Source organism: Aquarana catesbeiana, linkage group LG12, assembly GCF_042186555.1.
Source record: "Aquarana catesbeiana isolate 2022-GZ linkage group LG12, ASM4218655v1, whole genome shotgun sequence".
In the NCBI taxonomy this organism is placed as follows: Eukaryota; Metazoa; Chordata; class Amphibia; order Anura; family Ranidae; genus Aquarana; species Aquarana catesbeiana.
The window spans coordinates 205,083,083-205,102,703 of NC_133335.1; the positions used below are offsets into that span (position 1 = coordinate 205,083,083).

Here is a 19,621-nt window from a genome sequence, read left to right on the forward strand (position 1 = left end):
GCGTGAACCCACTGAGGGCAAAGTATGAGATTCCCCTTATGATCAGTAAGCAATGGATCAAGATTAGGGATTGAACCAAAATGGATCCAAAAAGAAAGCGCCATACCAGCAATTACCAGTGACTATTCGGATATAGATAGATAGATAGATAGATAGATAGATAGATAGATAGATAGATAGATAGATAGATAGATAGATAGATAGACCGACCAACATGAATGAGGATAAAATATGGAGCCAATGCAATTCAGGGGCCTGAAAAAACATCACCTTTATGGGGGCTTACAGATGGAGAAGCATTTATACTGAACAAAAGAGCGGATGTAAATTAAAACGGACTTTTCACTCATCCTGTACACATCAGTCTCCATCAAGCCCAGAAAAAGCTGGCATTTGAGGACCTTTAAACGTACGGCTTCCATCCCAATTCATATTAGAATAAATATATACCTGGCCAATTAAAGTGGAAGTCCATGCTAAAACTAAAATCCCTGCATCTATAGACACCCGCGATCCAATACTAACCTATCTAGCCCTGTAAAGAAAAAAAGGAGTATAAATACCTTTTCTGAAGCTGATCCGACCCAATCTCCAGTGGCGGAAGCTCTGCAGAGGACACGTCTGACAACAGCTGTGAAATGAATGGGGAGTGACTTCACCTATAGACTTACTATGGGGCTTCCATTGTCGGATGTGTCCTCTGCACCCTCCTTCACAGCAAAGCCGCGGCTGACAGCTCAGCCTGGGATCGGGTCGGATCAGCTTCAGAAAAGGTATTTATACTTTTTTTTTTTACAGGGCTAGATAGGTTATTGTTAGAGCGTGGGTGTCTATAGATGCAGGGATTTTAGTTTTAGCATGGCCTTCCACTTTAATTATTGGAGTGGTGATTTAATCTCAGATCCATTCTGGCACAAGTCAAAGGGAACTGTACAAATCCACGAGAATCAAAATACTCCATCCAAATACACCCACAAATTCCCAGACTATTAAATAACCCCAGGGTTCCAATGCCAATCTTTCCGCTTTCCCATGGATCAAGCCAAGGGGAGGGTGAAGGAAAGAAACCCCTAGAGTAGGGTATGGAATTAAAACTCACGGAAGTCTGGTCAGTAACATGTTCTTTCTCCAGAGGTCCGAATCTCATTTTTGTTCTATAACTCAGGTCCTTCACATCCCAGCCCCGCCTCCCTTTTAAATCAGTGTCTTCGTTCTCCTCTTTCACATCATAGACCCCCCTCCCCCCTTTCAAATCAGAGCCCCTTCTCCTCACATTGCAGCCCACCCCCCGTTTAATCACAGCCCCCCTCACATCACAGACTCCACCTCTAGCATCACAATCCCCCTTGCAATCACAGGCCCCCACATCACAGCCCTCCTCCTCACATCACAATCCCCCATATCACTGCTCCCCCCTCTCACATCAAAGCCTGCCCATATAATCAACTCTCCCTATATCAAATTTCCCCCCAAATACAGTCCTCCCTTACAAACACAACCCCCTACCCCTTTAAATCATAGTCTCCACTGCAGTTACAGCTCTTCCCCCTTCACAGTCCAACTTTAGCACATCAGGGTGCACCTAACAGCCAAAACTCTTCTCCTGCTGCCGCCAATGCTGCGGTTAAAACTCACAGCGGATGGCAAGAGACAGCAGGGTAGATTCCTCCTCTGAATATGTATTTGCCTGCCTAGCACAGCTGTTATACTCACAGCAGGGAAGAGGGCGGGAGACACAGAAGGTCTGCACTGAGAGTGGGAGCCGTCCAGCACTTCTTAGAGCAGAACTTTTTTACTCTCCCAATCAAAAATCCTCCCAATCAAAAATCCTCATGCTGCTAGTATTAGTAAAAATATAGGAAAGTATACATTTACTTGTTTTAAATGTTTTCTTTTTTTTTTCCCCTTCTTGTTTAGAGAATACAATGGCGGTCATTGCAACTTTTTATCTCGCACGGTATTTGCGCGGCAATTTTTCTAACACGTTGTTTTTTTGGATAAAAAAAACAGTTTCATGCTTTAAAAAAAACAAAACATTAAAGTTACCCCAATTTTTTTGCATAATGTGAAAGATGAAGTTACGCCGAGTAAATAGAATGGCGCCAAATTTGGTACTTAAAAATCCCCATAGGCGACGCTTTAAAAATTTTTACTGGTTAAATGTTTTGAGTTACAGAAGAGGTCTATGGCTAGAATTATTGCTCTCGCTCCAACGTTCGCAGCGATACCTCAGATGTGTGGTTTGAACACCGTTTTCATATGTGGACGGGACCTACGTATGCGTTCGCTTCTGCGTGCGAGCACACGGGGACAGGGGCGCTTTAAATTTTTTTTTTTTTTTTTTGACACTTAAAAAAAAAAAAAATGTGATCACTTTTATTCCTATTACAAAGAATGTAAACACTCCTTGTAATAGGAATATGGCATAATCTGTTCTTTTTACAGTGAGATATGGGGTCAATAAGACCCCATATTTCACCTCTAGGCTGGGAAGCCTAGACTAATAAAAAAAATAAAAAAAACATCACGGCTTCCCAGCCGTGGCGGCGACGTTTTTTTTAATGCAGAGGCCGAGTGTGAAGTCACAACATCGCGCCTGGCCTCCGAACGATCATAGAGACTCCGGAGACTCTCTGTCGTCACCATCCAGGGCTGGGGATCCATTCTCCGACTCACCGATGGAAACGCCGCCCATAAGAACGATCAAGCAATGGAACAGCCGCTATGATCGTTCTTATGGTGCAGGGAATTGCCGGCTGAAAACGGCAATATCCGAATGATGTCTGTAGCTGCAGGCATCATTCAGATATCACTGCACAAAGTCCTGAACGACCTAAGGGGGCGAAGTGGTTAACATGTGAAACAAGAACCATCTGTGCGGCTAAACAGCAACCAGTAAGGCTTGAACTAGGACCGCAACTAACAATTATTTTCATAATCGATTAGTTGGCCGATTATTGTTTTTCGATTAATCGGTTAATAACCTTTAAAAAAAAAAATGTGTGGTGTATAATTTAGTTAATATGTAAAGTTTTTTTTTTTTTTAAAAAAGGCAATTTATTCTTAAATATCTCTATGCAGTGGTAAATATAAATAACTAACTATATGGTTAAGAGAGCAAAATATCTAATCCACTCTGAGAACAACAGACAGAAGAGATATACTGTATATACTATTAGGGGAGAAATATACTGTATATACTATCAGAGGAGAGATACACTGTATATACTATTAGAGGAGATATACTGTATATACTATTAGAGGAGAGATACACTGTATATACTATTAGAGGAGAGATACACTGTATATACTATTAGAGGAGAGATACACTGTATATACTATTAGAGGAGATATATATACTGTATATACTATTAGAGGAGATATATATACTGTATATACTATTAGAGGAGAGATATACTATTAGAGGATAGTAGAGGATATACATTGTATATACTAGTAGAGGATATACACTGCATATACTAGTAGAGGGGAGATATACTGTATATAATATTAGAGGAGAGATATACTATATATACTGAAATAAATGAAGGATAGCGCTGCGCTAAAGTGTGCTAGATGTGCCCCTGGTGTGACACAAGAACTGTTGTGCGTATATAAAACACATATAAGATGTGTAGGAGTGTATACCCCACTAAAATATTGTGAAATGAACTAAATAGACATAATCACATAAAGCTGATTAGATAGATAGATAGATAGATAGATAGATAGATAGATAGATAGATAGATAGATAGATAGATAGATAGATAGATAGATAGATAGATAGATAGATAGATAGATAGATAGATAGATAGATAGATAGATGTAAACAGTACAAAATGCACATGTGTTATCAATCTAATAAAACCACATGATACTGATAAGTTTATGTCACAAGTGCAAACAGATAACAAAAAGTGCCATGTGCCAAACAAACTGGAAAGATCAATGGATAAGAAGAACCATATAGTGTAATAACGTTTAAATTTTTTTTTTCATTCCAAAGTCAAATATAACACTCCCCCAAACGGGGTACTCACATTCTCAAGGTGCGCCAGTGCACCACTCTAACTCTAGTGTCTGAACAAGATTTTCAGTGAGGATACAAGGGTTTCAGGTAAGTTAAAAAAAAAATTTATTTCAAATGGTTTTTTTTTTACATTTTTTTTTTTAAGATTTTTGATGCAATTTTTTATTTTAGGGTGGCCCTCCACTTTAAAGTCGCAATCAACACTTGCATTAAGATCTGTGTTCAGCATTTAAAAACTGGAGTGGAACGGTACTATAAAAGCTTCAACAAAGTTTTCTGAAAGTTCTGCAACTGCTTCGTGAAAGTTTGCGGTTCATACTGCTCTTATATGAGCTGAACCGTGAGATGGAGCTCTAAGTGGAGGATAGGATAAGCGGTGTGCAGAGTCATACAGCAGACGCCATCATTTCAATAGGTAAAAAAGGCGTTTGAAAGCATGACGAGGTATATAAAATAAGAACAACATGTGAAGGTTTAGGCCCCATTCATGAAGGGTGTAGTACAGTGTACGTCCCTGTGAGGGGTTGTTTCCCCCTACAGGGGATTTACAGGTGTTTTGTCGGATTAGGCAGCCCGACAGATTTTGTAACGGAAGTGACGTTCCATCATCGCCATCTTACTACACCCTGCACTCGTCCACAGTAAGGATACAGTGAGAAGGCGGCAAGCGGACATCTTGTTACACCCACCGGAGTCTTGCATGTCACACTTATTTTTAACAGTAAACTCAGCTTATATCATGAAATTCAGTATTCTGACATCCCTCAGACTGTTTTGATGTTGCTTTTTCAAAGCAGCGGTGTTCTGTCAGATTAGGAAACTTGTGAGATCAGCGGGCTTTTCCGCCGCTTTTAACCACTTCAATACCGGGCCTATTCTGGCACTTCTCTCCTACATGTAAAAATCATCACTTTTTTGCTAGAAAATTACTCAGAACCCCCACACATTATATATGTTTTTTTTAGCAGACACCCTAGGGAATAAAATGGCAGTCAATGCAACTTTTTATCTCGCACGGTATTTGCGCAATAATTTTTCAAACGCTTTTTTTTTGGGAAACGTGGAAACGATTTCATGAATTAAAAAATAACAAAATAGTAAAGTTAGCCCAATTTTTTTTGTATAATGTGAAAGATGATGTTACGCTGAGTATATAGATACCCAACATGTCACGCTTTAAAATTGCGCACAGTCATGGAATGGCGCCAAACTTCGGTACTTAATCTCCATAGGCGACGCTTTGAAAATTTTTACAGGTTACCAGTTTAGAGTTACAGAGGAGGTCTAGTGCTAGAATTGTTGCACACGCTCTAATGCACGCGGCGATACCTCACATGTGTGGTTTGAACGGCGTTTACATATGTGGGCAGGACTTGCGTGTGCGTTCGCTTCTGAGTGCAAGCTACCGGGGACAGGGGCGTTTTACATTTTTTTTGTAAGCATCCCTTGTAATAGGAATCTATGTGACAGGTCCTCTTTATGGAGAGATGTGGGGTCAATAAGATCCCACATCTCTCCTCCAGGCTGGAAAGCATGAGATCAAAAAAAATAATTCACCGATCTCATGCTGACAGCCGCGATCGCAGCTTTGTTGACCTACAGGAACCCGGGCGTGAAGTCATAACGTCACGCCCGGGCCTCCAACAGTCATAGAGATGACTGGTTACCATCTGGTCACCGGAAATCTCTATCGTCGTCATCCAGCGTCGGCCGATTCTTTCTCCGGGCACCCGATGGCACGGGAGAGCCCAGAGAAGCATCGGTCCCCTCTCGTCGCCTATAAGAACGATCAAGCGGCGGAACTGCCGCTTTGATCGTTCTTATCGTGCACAAAATCACCGGCTGGAAAGAATGATATCTGAATGATGCCTGTAGCTACACCCATCATTCAGTTATCCCTGCACAAAGTAGAGGACATCATTTTACTATGGCCAGGTATTGACGCGGTTAAAATTCAACATCAAAACAGTCACACGGACTTCCAAATACTGTATTTCACTATATTAGCGGAGTTTACTGGTAAAAATAAGTGTTGCCATTCCCGAGCTTTCCCTTTTTTTTTTTTAGAGGGAATTACATAGTAACCGACATTTATCCATTTTATTCCTTAGTACCTTTTTACAACATACTCCTGATGAGCGGCTGAAATGCCACGAAACGCGTTGATTCAATAATAGGTGCCAAGACATGCCTGGTTCCAATCTTGCATTTCCAGAGGTACTATTTGTACTATCTGATGTTTGAGCTATTCATGAATTCATTTTATTAATTATATTTTATCAACCATGTTTATATGATGATCTGTAATAATCGATTTGTACTGTGTCCTATATGCCAATCATGTTTTTTGATTATGTGTACCCCATGTTATAAGTATTATTATATGCGTAAGTCTTTTTTACTATATATTTATTATTATTACTATTATGGATTGCTCAATGTTCTCCCATGATTTGGCATGTTCAATTAGGATTCTGACAATAAAATATATTCTCATATTTACATATATGGAATAAACAGAGGGAATCTGTAATCACCTTTGGCTAATATTTAGTTTAGAAGTTATTTCAATTCCAGATTTTATTTCATATATAAAACTCGTAAAGTAAAACCTTGGTTTGAGAGTAACTTGGTTTAACCACTTGACATCCGTGCTATGGCCGAATGACGGCTAGAGAGCGGACCTGAATTCCCAGGAGGCCGTCATATGATAGTCCCCCCTGTGCGCACGCCGAGCGCGCTGTGATCACTGAGTCACTGAGACTCGGGTGATCACCGATCCGAGTAAGGGGCCAGTCCCGGCCCCTTACCATGTGATCAGCTGTCAGCCAATGACAGCTGATCACATGATGTAAACAAAAGATTGGTAATCGTTTTTTTCTCTACTCACACTGATAGCGTGAGTAGAAAAAAAAGCCGATCACCGGCTCAGATGTGAGGGACAAAGGTCCCGAAGTGGAAGAGGCACATCTGCCTCATCTGTGCCACATAACAGTGCCACCAAACAGTGCCCACAAGTGCCAGCTATCAATGCCCACTAGTAGTGCCACCTAGCAGTGCTGCCTATCAGTGTAACTGATCAGTTCCCGTTATTGACACCCATGAGTGCCCATCACTGTCACCCATCAGTGCCCATCACTGCCACCTCATCAGCGTACATCAATGAAGGAGAAAAAATTACCCGTTTTAAATTTTTTATAACAAAATAATTTTTTTTTTTTTTTTTAAATTCAGTCTTTTTACATTTTTTTAACAAAAAATAAAAACCGCAGAGGTGATCAAATACCACCAAAAGAAAGCTCTATTTGTGGGGAAAAAATGATAAAAATTTCATTTGGGTACAGTGTTGTATGACCGCGCAATTGTCATTCAAAGTGCATCAGCACTGAAAGCTGAAAATTGGTCTGGATAGGTGGGGGGTTTAAGTGCCCAGTAAGCAAGTGGATAAGAGCATTTTGCAAGACAAGCAACTTTTTTTTAAAATAAATTTTGACTTGATAACCAAGTAGCGTCATGTCACAACTAAGTATAAAAGAGAAAAGAGGAGCCTCTAAGTGTACCAATATGGTTACATTTAACCACTTCCCGACCGCCGCACGACTATATACGTCCTAAGTTTGAACGGGGATATCGTTGTTATGGCAGCAGCTAGCTGCCATAACCCCGGTATCCCCGTTTTCGTGCGGCGGCCGGCTTTCAGATAAAAGTGGTCCCTGCGGCGGATTCGCCGCGAGATCACTTTTATCGGTGGCGGGAGAGGGGCCCCCCCCCTCCCGCCGCGATCCGGTGCCCTCCGCCGCTTACCGGAGCCGTCGGTAGCGGCGGAGGCGATCGCGTCCTCTTCCGTGGTTTGTCTGGAGACAAGTGAGGCCAAGATGGCGCTCACTCGTCTCCATGACACTGCTGGGCGGAAGCGACGTCAAAACGTCACTTCCGTCCACGCCTCTTAAAGGCATATTTTTTCAAATGTCATTTTTCTAAATGACTTTTTTTTTTTTATTGCATTTTAGTGTAAATATGAGATCTGGGGTCTTTTTGACCCCAGATCTCATATTTAAGAGGTCCTACCATGCTTTTTTCTATTACAAGGGATGTTTACATTCCTTGTAATAGGAATAAAAGTGACACATTTTTTTTTTTTTTTTAAACAGTGTAAAAATAAATAAAATATTGTAAAATAAATAATAAAAAAAAAAATTTTTTAAAACCCCCCTGTCCCGACGAGCTCGCGCGCAGAAGCGAACGCATACGCGAGTAGCGCCCGCATATGAAAACGGTGGTCAAACCACACATGTGAGGTATCGCCGCGACCGGTAGAGCGAGAGCAATAATTCTAGCCCTAGACCTCCTCTGTAGCGCAAAATATGCAACCTGTAGAATTTTTTAAACGTCGCCTATGGAGATTTTTGAGGGTAAAAGTTTGACGCCATTCCACGAGCGGGCGCAATTTTCAAGCATGACATGTTGGGTATCAATTTACTTGGCGTAACATTATATTTCACAATATAAAAAAAAATTGGGATAACTTTACTGTTGTTTTATTTTTTTAATCAAAAAAGTGAATTTTTTCCAAAAAAAGTGCGCTTATAAGACCGCTGCGCAAATACGGTGCAAAAAAAAGTATTGCAATGACCGCCATTGTATTCTCTAGGGTGTTAGAAGAAAAACCATATATAATGTTTGGGGGTTCTAAGTAATTTTCTAGCAGAAAAACCTGTTTTAAACATGTAAACACCTAAAATCCAAAACGAGGCTGGTCCTTAAGTGGTTAATGAAGGTACAACATTTAGCAACCTATTACTACACTTAGAGTAAAGCTGCACGATTCTGGCCAAAATGAGAATCACGATTTTTTTGCTTAGAATAAAAAGATCACGATTCTCGCGACGTAAAATCCTTCACATTATCCCAAAAAAATTGGGCTAACTTTACTGGTTAGTTTTTTTTTTTTTTTTATTCATTAAAGTAATTTTTTCCCAAAAAAAAAGCATTTGAAAGACCACTGTGCAAATACAGTGTGACATAAAATACTGCAACAACCACCATTTTATTCTCTAGGGTCTCTACTGAAAAAATATATATAAATGTTTGGAGGTTCTAAGTAATTTTCTAGCAAAAAAGTGATTTTATCCTGAAACCAACAAATGTCAGAAAAAGGTTAAAGTGGATGTAAACCCAATGTCATCCTTTCCAAACTACTGCCATAGGGGTTATCTATAAGGATATACATTCCTCCTGCATGTATCTTTACCTGTCAAATGTCTCCCCTCTGTCTGTTATTAGACCCGAAAAACTGCAGATTTTGTGGGCGGGTCTGTTGTCTGGAGCTCGGTGGGTGGAGTCGTGATGTCAGTAGACTCCCCGCCCACCTCTACACTCCCCTTGTCAATATGCATTTTCTCCTGTGTATTTCTTACACTGAACTTCTGCTATGATCTCTAACATCCAGTGAAAAGACAGGAAAGTAACCACATGACTTCAGCATGCCAAATCATGCTGAGGTGTGGAACAGCCAATCCTTGCAGATCTGCTGAAGAAAGGAGTGGGGGAGGGAATTAAAAAATAATGCATGTCTTAGGCTAGTGCACAAGATATGTAAATCACCTGTCACTCACAGCAAGGGGGAGGATTGGACAAAGTTTTTCTCAGTTTGTCAAGATTTATCTCACTGAACAATAAAAGAGGATTGCTCAGAGCTGGATTAACCCTTTGTGGCAAGACTGGGCTCAAATGATAGCAAATCTTATACTCTACAGTATATCAAAAAAAAAAAAAAAAATTTCAGGTTTACATCCACTTTAAGTGGTTAAACTTTCCTCACTTACACAGAAGTATATTTCATTGACAAATTGTTACAATGTTTCTAGTTAAGTTTTCAGATAAAGAATGTTGTAATTCTTGGCAGACTGCCCAGTTTTTCTCTTCCTTTCTTTTGAAGGCTGTGGCTTCAGAAGAGCAGAGAGAATTGTTTGCATAGCAAGAATCGTGAAACGCTTTTTTCAAGATCGCAAAGGGGAAAAAAATTGCGAGAACGATTCTTTAAGATTAATCGCACAGCTCTAACTTAGAGGCGCCTCTCTTCTCTTTTATACTCTAACTCCTGCTGGATTTTGCTTCTAATCCCCTTATGGATGGACATGTTATGGTTACACAACCTATCACATTGCTATAATCTTTTTATAAGGCCTATAAACTGAAGAACTTATGAATAAATGTTTGTGTAACGAATCATTTGAGTTTCCATGATTTCTTATGGGGAAATTTGCTTTGATATACAAGTGCTTTGGATTACAAGCATGATTCTGGAACAAATTATACTCGCAATCCAAGGCTTTACTGTATCATCATTTATAAAGACAGGCTTCATTCAAAGTCCCAACCTTCCTCTCTTTTTCTGGTAAAAATAAGTGTGAAATGCAAGACTCTGGTGGGTGTAACAAGCTGTCCGCTTGCCCCCTTCTCACTGTATCCTTACTGTGGACGAGTGTGGGGTATAGCAAGATGGCGGCGACAGAACGTCTTTTCCGTTACAAATTCTGACGGGTCGCCTAATTCTGCCAAAATAATGACAGTCCTATTGACGTCTAGTGGAATGGAACAGCCGCTGCTCCCTATTTGACACGCATGCGGGTGCACAGACGTCTTCTGGTCATCAAGGATGAGCTCAAGCATGTTCGCAGCTCCACACGCCCGCACCCGCCAGGAAGCCGACACTCCGGAGCGCCAATCACAGGCAGTGAGACATTCCGATCCGCGGCTGCACAGATCTGGAAATGTCTCCCTACCTGTGATTAGCACTGCGCAGTGTAAGCTTCCTGGCGGGCACGTGGAGCTGCGAACAGGCCTGAGCCCATCCTTATGCTGCGTACACACAGTCGGACTTTACGGCAGACTTTGCCCGGCGGACTTTGACGTACTTTACGACGGACTTTCTGAATGAACGGACTTGCCTACACACAATCCACCAAAGTCCGTCAAATTCGTACGTGATGACGTACAACCGGACTAAAACAAGGAAGTTCATAGCCAGTAGCTGCCCTAGTGTGGCCTTTTGTCCGTCGAACTAGCATACAGACGGCGGACTTTTCAACCGGACTCGATTTCGACGGATTAATTTAAAACATGTTTCAAATCTAAGTCCGTCCAACTTTTGAGAAAACAAAGTCCGCTGGAGCCCACACACGATCGAATTGTCCGACCAAATCCAGTCCCCCGGGCAAAGTCTGCCGTAAAGTCCGCTTGTGTGTACGCGGCATTAGATACAAACAAGACTGACAAGATTCTCAATATCATGTGAATGAGCTGAGAGAAAAGCACATTGGGAGAGCTGGGTCAGGAATGGCATTGGAAAACGCTTGTATTTATAATGAAAAGTGAAATTCTGCCCAAAAAGGTGAACTTCTCCTTTAAAGTGGAGTTCCACCCACTTTTACAACTCTTCAGCATCCCTCACTAAACTGTGCACTGCAAACGAATTGGATATTTTTAAATTTTTTTTCTCAGCACCTACTGTATATCTGCTGTATTCATTTTTCATTTCCTCCTCCCTAGCCGTGGCTCATCGCATCATTTCCTGTTTGCAATGCCTTCTGGGAAGAGGCGGCAACTTCCTCTGACACTGCCGTTGCTACGGAAACCTGACCTGAAACCTATTACACTGCTTGTGCTGCACTGAGCATGTGCGAGATCTGCAAGGATGAGATCCAGGAAGAAATACAGTCTGGCTTCAGATGCCCACACTTAAGATGGCCACGGCCTGCTGTAACTTTATAAAATAACAAGCTACTGCTATAAACGAACAAAACAGACCTTCGTTTACAGACTAACTTTACTAGAATACATTAAGCTTGTGTATTATAGGGGTATTTTTATTTAAAAAGTATAATTTTGGCCGGAACACCACTTTAAGCTCTGGAGCAACTGCACTTGAAGAGGGCAACTGCAATTTACAAAGTACACCGTCTATTTGTCTTTAGTAAATTAACCCCTTAGCCTTTAACAGCATTTTTCATGCAGAAACAAGGCAGAATGGGAGTACAATGCAGTACGAAGAAAAAGTTATTTTTACAGGAACACAAATGAAAACTTCTTTATATGTACTTGAGGCACAGATCGGGAAATGTCTCATTGCCTTTGATTAAGGATGAGCTCAGGCGTGTTCACAACTCCACGCACCCGCCAGGAAGCCGACACTCCGAAGCGTTAATCACAGGTAAGGATGAGCTCAGGCGTGTTCACAACCTGCCCGATCCCACCAGGAAGTCGGCACTGCACAACGCTAATCGCACGCAGTGATAATATTTTTTCCGATCCGCGGCTGCAGAGAAATGTCTCACTGCTTGTGATTAGCGTTGTGCAGTGCCGACTTCCTGGTGGGATCGGGCAGGTTGTGAACACGCCTGAGCTCATCCTTACCTGTGATTAAAGTGATTGTAAATGTAAAAAATGTTTAAAGAAAAAAAAAACAACAAATATATCATACTTACCTCCACTGTGCAGTTCGTTTTGCACAGAGTGGCCCCGAACATCCTCCTCTGGGGTCCCTCGGCGGCTCTCGCGGCTCCTCCCCACATCAGATAACCCCCTCGGAGAAGCGCTCTCCCCAGGGGTGTTACCTTGCGGGTGCCCTCTGAGTCCAGCATTGGGCGTCCATAGAGGCGGAATGCAGGACTCGGCCCCGCCCCCCGGCGCTTGCTTCATTGGATTTGACAGCAGCGGCAGCCAATGGCTGCGCTGCTATCGATCTATCCAATCAAGAGCTGAGAACCCCGGGCAGAGAGAGAGCGCGTCCCCGTGGGTCAAGTTTGAGGGTTCAGGTAAGTAAAACGGGGGAGGAATCACTGTCAGGTGTTTACTCACCTTAATGCATAGAATGCATTAAGGTGAAAAAACACGAACCTTTACAACCCCTTTAATGCTGCGGAGTGTCGGCTTCCTGGCGGGTCCATGGAGTTGCGAACACATCTGAGCTCGCCCTTACTGCGGGGTGTAGCAAGATGGCGGCGACTGAATGTCACTTCCGTTACAAAATCTGACAGGTCGCCTAATCTGAGGAAACACCGGCAGTCCTATTGACGTCTATTGGGATGCAACAGCCGCTGCTCCCTATTTCATACACACTGGGGTGCACAGCCATGTTCTGGTCATACACCCGCACCGGTGTCACATTGCGATCAGCAGTTGTGTCCATGCAGCTGCTGCATCCCGATAGACATGAATGGGACGACCTGCACTGCGATGCATCAAACACCATGCAGGTAAAACGCTGTACTGCATCTCGTGTGAATGAGGCCTAACACTACCCTACATCCCGTCAGGTTATTTCCCCCTCTGTGCACCATTGGGGAAACTTCCCTTCACTTCCTGCCCCAGAGATGCAACAGGAAGTGAGAGAAAGCCTCCCATGCTGCCAGCTTATCTCTGGAACACGTGTCCCCATTGAAAGCTTTCCCCTCACTTCCTGTTCTGGGGACAACCCTCAAACGCTGGCCTATCTCACACCTATCACTAATAGAGGGATGAACGTTCACAGACAGCAACAGAGGCTCCATCTCCCCGCCCCCCTCACACACCTCTCCGGAGTTCCCGCTGCCACACCGTGACGATGGCGGCCGCGTGTTTCCGGTGATGGATCAGCCACAGGGACAGGGTCTGCACGCTCTGCTGCGAGTTGCTCAGCTCCGACAGCTTCTTCTCCAGGGCCGACTCTGAAAACGACGACATGGCTCTCCGTGAGGGGGGCCCCGGGCCCGGCGCAAGATGGCCGCTTGACCTCTCAACTCTGCAAAAGCGCGCGTCACGTGATCCGCGGCGAGGAACTGGGACGCGTTGCCTTAGCGACTGACCATTAGGCTGTGCGCGGCGGCGGCGCCTTGATGGCGTCACTTCCGGCATGTGAAAGCGCTCTATCTCCTGTGCTATGGATGAGGTGAGTGTGAGATGTGCCAAGGGGGGCTGAGGGGCAGAACCTTTGTATGTTATAATGGTGGAGGAAATATTGGCGTGTGAATGATTTATATTTTATATATATATATTTGTGTGCTTGTATTCACATCACAGGGTATGCTGGAGCACATAGTGTCATGGCACTTGTAGAGTCATTCCAGGTGAGTCAATGGAAGAATGTAGAGATGAAAGAATACGGTTTCTTAACTAAGTAGATTAAAGTGATTCTAAAGCCTCAAAACAGAGCTCCACCCGAAAGGGAAAGTACCGCTTTAAAGCGTTTGTATGTCCTAAGAAAAAAAAAAACGTACGTTGGCTCATAAACTCACTTTTGTGGGCAGATCCCCCGCTGGCCAATGGGGAAAAAAAAAAAAACTGTAAGGAAAAGGCATAACGAGCTAGTATGCACCACGTACCAGCTCTTTTTTTAAATTTATTTTTATTTATTTCAGGTACTTATATAGCGCCGTCAATTTACGCAGCGCTTTACATATACATTGTACATTCACACCAGTCTAGAGCTGCACGATTCTGGCCAAAATGAGAATCACAATTTTTTTGCTTAGAATAAAAAGATCACGATTCTCGCGACGTTAAATCTTTCACATTATACAAAAAAAAATGGGCTAACGTTTTACTGTTTTTTTTTTTTTTTTTAATTCATTGCATTTGAAAGACCGCTGCACATATACAGTGTGACATAAAATATTGCAACAACCACCATTTTATTCTCTAGGGTGTCTACTAAAAAAATATATGTAATGTTTGGGGGCTCTAAGTAATTTTCTAGCAAAAAAAAAAAAAAAACGATTTTAACTTGAAACCAACAAATGTCAGAAAAAGGTTTAGTGTTTAAAGCGGAGGTTCGCTGAAAAAAAAAAGTATTAAAAGCCAGCAGCTACAAATACTGCTGACTTTTAATATATGGACACTCACCTGTCCTGGGAGCCCACGATGTCGGCAGCCGAGGCTGATCCGTCCTTCGGCTCTCGGCTGCTGCCGCCGCCATCCTCGGTAAGGGAATAAGGAAGTGAAGCCGTGCAGCTTCACTTCCTGGTTCCCTACTGCGCATGCGCGAGACGCGCTGCGCGTCCTCTTAGGTCCCTGCTGTGTTCTGGGACCCGTGTGTCTCACAGAATACAGCAGGGGAGGACGGGGTAGGAGCCGGAAGTGGCATAGGTCGCCGCAAGCGCCGCGGTGAACTATGCCAGGAAGTGGGAGCAAATACCTGTATTAGGCAGGTATCTGCTTCCTCCTCGCCCCTGAAAGGTGCCAAATGTGACACCAGAGGGGGGGGGGGAATCCAAAAAGTGGAAGTTCCATATTTGGGTGGAACTCCACTTTAAGTGGTTAAACTTTTTTCACTTGCACACACAGTCTATTCTATTGACAAATTGTTGCAATGTTTATACTTCGTTCAACTGATAAAGAATGTTTTGATTCTTGGCAGATTGCCCAGTTTTTCTCTTCCTTTCTTTTGAGGGCTGTGGCTTCAGAAGAGCAGAGAGAATTCTTTGCATAGAAAGAATTGTGAAACACTTTAATAAAAAGAATTGTGAAACACTTTAGTAAAGATCGCGATAACGATTCTTGACGATTAATTGTGCAGCTCTACACCAGTCCCTACCCTCATGGAGCTTACAATCTAAGGTCCCTAACTCACATTCATACATATATTATCCCTTTCATGACTAAGCCTATTTCTGGCATTTGGTGTTTACAAGTTAAAATCTGTATTTTTTGCTAGAAAATTACTTAGAACCCCCAAACATTATGTATATTTTTTTAGAGAATCTAGAGAATAAAATGCAGATTGTTGCAATATTTTATGTCACACGGTATTTGTGCAGCGGTCTTTTAAATGCAACTTTTTGGGGAAAAAGACACTTTCATGAATTTAAAAAAAAAACGAAACAGTAAAGTTAGCCTAATTTTTTTTCGTATAATGTGAAAGATGATGTTACGCTGAGTAAATAGATATCAAACATGTCATGCTTTAAAATTGCACACACTCGTGGAATGGCGACAAACTACGGTACGTAAAAATCTCCATAGGCGACATTTAAAAAAAAAAAATAAAAGGTTACCAGGTTAGAGTTACAGAAAAGATCTAGTGCTAGAATTATTGCTCTCGCTCTGATGATCGCGGCGATACCTCACATGTCTGATTTGAACACTGTTTTCTCCTTGGCTTGGGTGAATTGGGAACACATTTAATATAAGATATTTGGAGGAGGGGGGGTTCCCCCTTTTTTTGAGGGGGAAGGAATTGAAAAGTAGATAAAGATGTGTTGACTTTGTGTGATAAATATAAATAGGTTATGAAGGTTGTTTTAATGGACATGTCAAATTTAATAAAAATTTAATAATAAAAAAAAGAACACTGTTTTCATATGTGGCCTTGACGTCCGTATGCGTTTTCTTTGCTGCACGGGGACGGGGGCGCTTTAAATTTATTTATTTTTAAATTTCATTTATTTTTTTTACATTGTGTGTGTGTTTTTTTTTTTTTGATCACTTTTATTGCTGTCACAAGGAATCGGAATCCCCCCAAGACCCCAAATCCCTCCTTTGCACTTCAAAGTATTCAGATCGCCGAAAACGACGATTGTGAATACTGTATATTTTTTAAAATCCTGCACCATTGGCAGCCGAGTAAACAGGAAGTGACGTTGCTTCCGTGTTTACCGAGAGAAGACTGCCACAAAGCTGTTTCTGGCTTCATGCCAGTCTGTCTCTAGCCGCCGGAAGTGGCGAATTGGGGATCGGGTCTCCCGGTGGGACGGGTAAGAGTCGTGGAAGGCAGCGGGAGGGGGGGACGTCCCCTCCTGCTCCAGGATAACAACCGAGCGGCTTCTAGCCGCATCGGTTGTTATCTCTGGATAGCCGATCGCCCGCTCTAAAAAACGGTACCGGGATGATGCCTGTAGCTGCGGGCATCATCCCGGTATAACATCCTAAACCCAAGACCGCATATCTGCGTACGCTCGGTGGCAAGGGGTTAAGAAATACTTACTTTAGAACGAAGCTCCCGCACCGCCGCCGGTCACCGCTGAGGGAGCTGACATGTTGCCTTGGCGATTCTTCCGGGTTCGCAGCTCGTGCGCTGTGAGTGTCCGGAGCCGCAATGACGTCACTCCCACGCATGTACACGGGAGTTCTTTTTCCAGCAAGGAGCTCTTATTTTCCGGCAGCGTCTGCCTGAGCTTCAGAGCGCATTAGGGTTGCCACCTCACCCCTTTAAACCCAAACACATATGAATTACACAGGTTCTGAGGCTAATTAAATGCAGATTAGGCACCAGGTGAGTTTAATTACCACCTTAATCAGCCACAGAACCTGTGTAATTCATGTGTTTGGGTTTAAAGGGATGAGGTGGCAACCATAGAGCGCATGCAAGGTCAATGTCTCCTAAACCGTACAGGTTTAGGAGATATTCATTTTCCCTATAGGTAAGCCTTATTATAGGCTTACCTGTAGGTAAAAATGTGCTAAAGGGGTATACAACCACTTTAACCACTTCAGCCCCGGAAGGTTTTACCCCCTTCCTGACCAGAGCACTTTTTACAATTCGGGACTGCGTCGCTTTAACTACTAATTGCGCGGTCATGCAATGCTGTACCCAAACGAAATTTGCGTCCTTTTCTTCCCACAAATAGAGCTTTCTTTTGATGGTATTTGATCACCTCTGCCGTTTTTATTTTTTGCACTATACACGGAAAAAGACCGAAAATTTTGAAAAAAATGATATTTTCTACTTTTTGTTCTAAAAAAAATCCAATAAACTCAATTTTAGTCATACATTTAGGCCAAAATGTATTCGGCCACATGTCTTTGGTAGAAAAAATGTCAATAAGTGTATATTTATTGGTTTGCGCAGAAGTTATAGCGCCTACAAACTAGGGTACATTTTCTGGAATTTACACAGCCTTTAATTTATGACTGCCTATGTCGTTTCTTGAGGTGCTAAAATGGCAGGGCAGTACAAAACCCCCACAAATGACCCCATTTTGGAAAGTAGACACCCCAAGGAATTTGCTGAGAGGCATGTTGAGCCCATTGAATATTCATTTTTTTTGTCCCAAGTGATTGAATAATGACAAAAAAAAAAAAAAAAAAATTACAAAAAGTTGTCACTAAATGATATATTGCTCACACAGGCCATGGGCATATGTGGAATTGCACCCCAAAATACATTTAGCTGCTTCTCCTGAGTATGGGGATACCACATGTGTGGGACTTTTTTGGAGCCTAGCCGCGTACGGGGCCCCAAAAACCAATCACTGCCTTCAGGATTTCTAAGGGCGTACATTTTTGATTTTACTCCTCACTACCTATCACAGTTTCGGAGGCCATGGAATGCCCAGGTGGCACAAACCCCCCCCAAATGACCCCATTTTGGAAAGTAGACACCCCAAGCTATTTGCTGAGAGGCATGGTGAGTATTTTGCAGCTCTCATTTGTTTTTGAAAATAAAGAAAGACGAGAAAAAAAAATTTTTTTTTTCAATTTTCAAAACTTTGTGACAAAAAGTGAGGTCTGCAAAATACTCACTATACCTCTCATCAAATAGCTTGGGGTGTCTACTTTCCAAAATGGGGTCATTTGGGGGGTTTTTTTGCCACCTGGGCATTCCATGGCCTCCGAGACTGTGATAGGCAGTGAAGAGTGAAATCAAAAATTTACGGCCTTAGAAAGCCTGAAGGCGGTGCTTGGTTTTCGGGGTCCTGTACGCGGCTAGGCTCCCAAAAAGTCTCACACATGTGGTATCCCCGTACTCAGGAGAAGCAACAGAATGTATTTTGGGGTGTAATTTCACATATTCCCATGGCATGTTTGAGCAATATATCATTTAGTGACAACTTTGCGCAAAAAAAAATAAAAAATTGTCTCTTTCCCGCAACTTGTGTCACAATATAAAATATTCCATGGACTCGACATGCCTCTCAGCAAACAGCTTGGGGTGTCTACTTTCCAAAATGGGGTCATTTGGGGGGGTTTTGAACTGTCCTGGCATTTTATGCACAACATTTAGAAGCTTATGTCACACATCACCCACTCTTCTAACCACTTGAAGACAAAGCCCTTTCTGACACTTTTTGATTACATAAAAAAATAAATTTTTTTTGCAAGAAAATTACTTTGAACCCCCAAACATTATATATTTTTTTAAAGCAAATGCCCTACAGATTAAAATGGTGGGTGTTTCATTTTTTTTTTTCACACAGTATTTGCGCAGCGATTTTTCAAACGCATTTTTTGGGGAAAAAACACACTTTTTTAAATTTTAATGCACTAAAACACACTATATTGCCCAAATGTTTGATGAAATAAAAAAGATGATCTTAGGCCGAGTACATGGATACCAAACATGACATGCTTTAAAATTGCGCACAAACGTGCAGTGGCGACAAACTAAATACATTTTTAAAAGCCTTTACAGGTTACCACTTTAGATTTACAGAGGAGGTCTACTGCTAAAATTACTGCCCTCGATCTGACGTTCGCGGTGATACCTCACATGCATGGTGCAATTGCTGTTTACATTTGACGCCAGACCGACGCTTGCGTTCGCCTTAGCGCGAGAGCAGGGGGGACAGGGGTGCTTTTTTTTTTTTTTTTTTTTTTCTTTATTATTATTATTT

At 42.3% G+C, this 19,621-nt stretch overlaps 2 protein-coding genes across 3 annotated transcripts in view; one reads left to right on the forward strand and one right to left on the reverse strand.

The window, feature by feature from the left end:
- The window catches only part of RPRD1B (regulation of nuclear pre-mRNA domain containing 1B), a 143,012-nt gene extending 129,169 nt beyond the window's left edge, over nucleotides 1-13,843 (reverse strand). For both annotated transcript variants that reach the window (XM_073606541.1, XM_073606540.1), the window contains exon 1: nucleotides 13,604-13,843. In XM_073606541.1, the coding sequence (XP_073462642.1) occupies nucleotides 13,604-13,754 (151 nt within the window). In that variant the 5' untranslated portion in view covers nucleotides 13,755-13,843. The remainder of the gene's footprint in view (nucleotides 1-13,603) is intronic.
- Nucleotides 13,822-19,621, forward strand: part of TTI1 (TELO2 interacting protein 1) — a 58,399-nt gene continuing 52,599 nt past the window's right edge. Inside the window, exon 1 of the mRNA XM_073606539.1 lies at nucleotides 13,822-13,959. The gene's annotated coding sequence lies outside the window, so the exon portion shown is untranslated. The remainder of the gene's footprint in view (nucleotides 13,960-19,621) is intronic.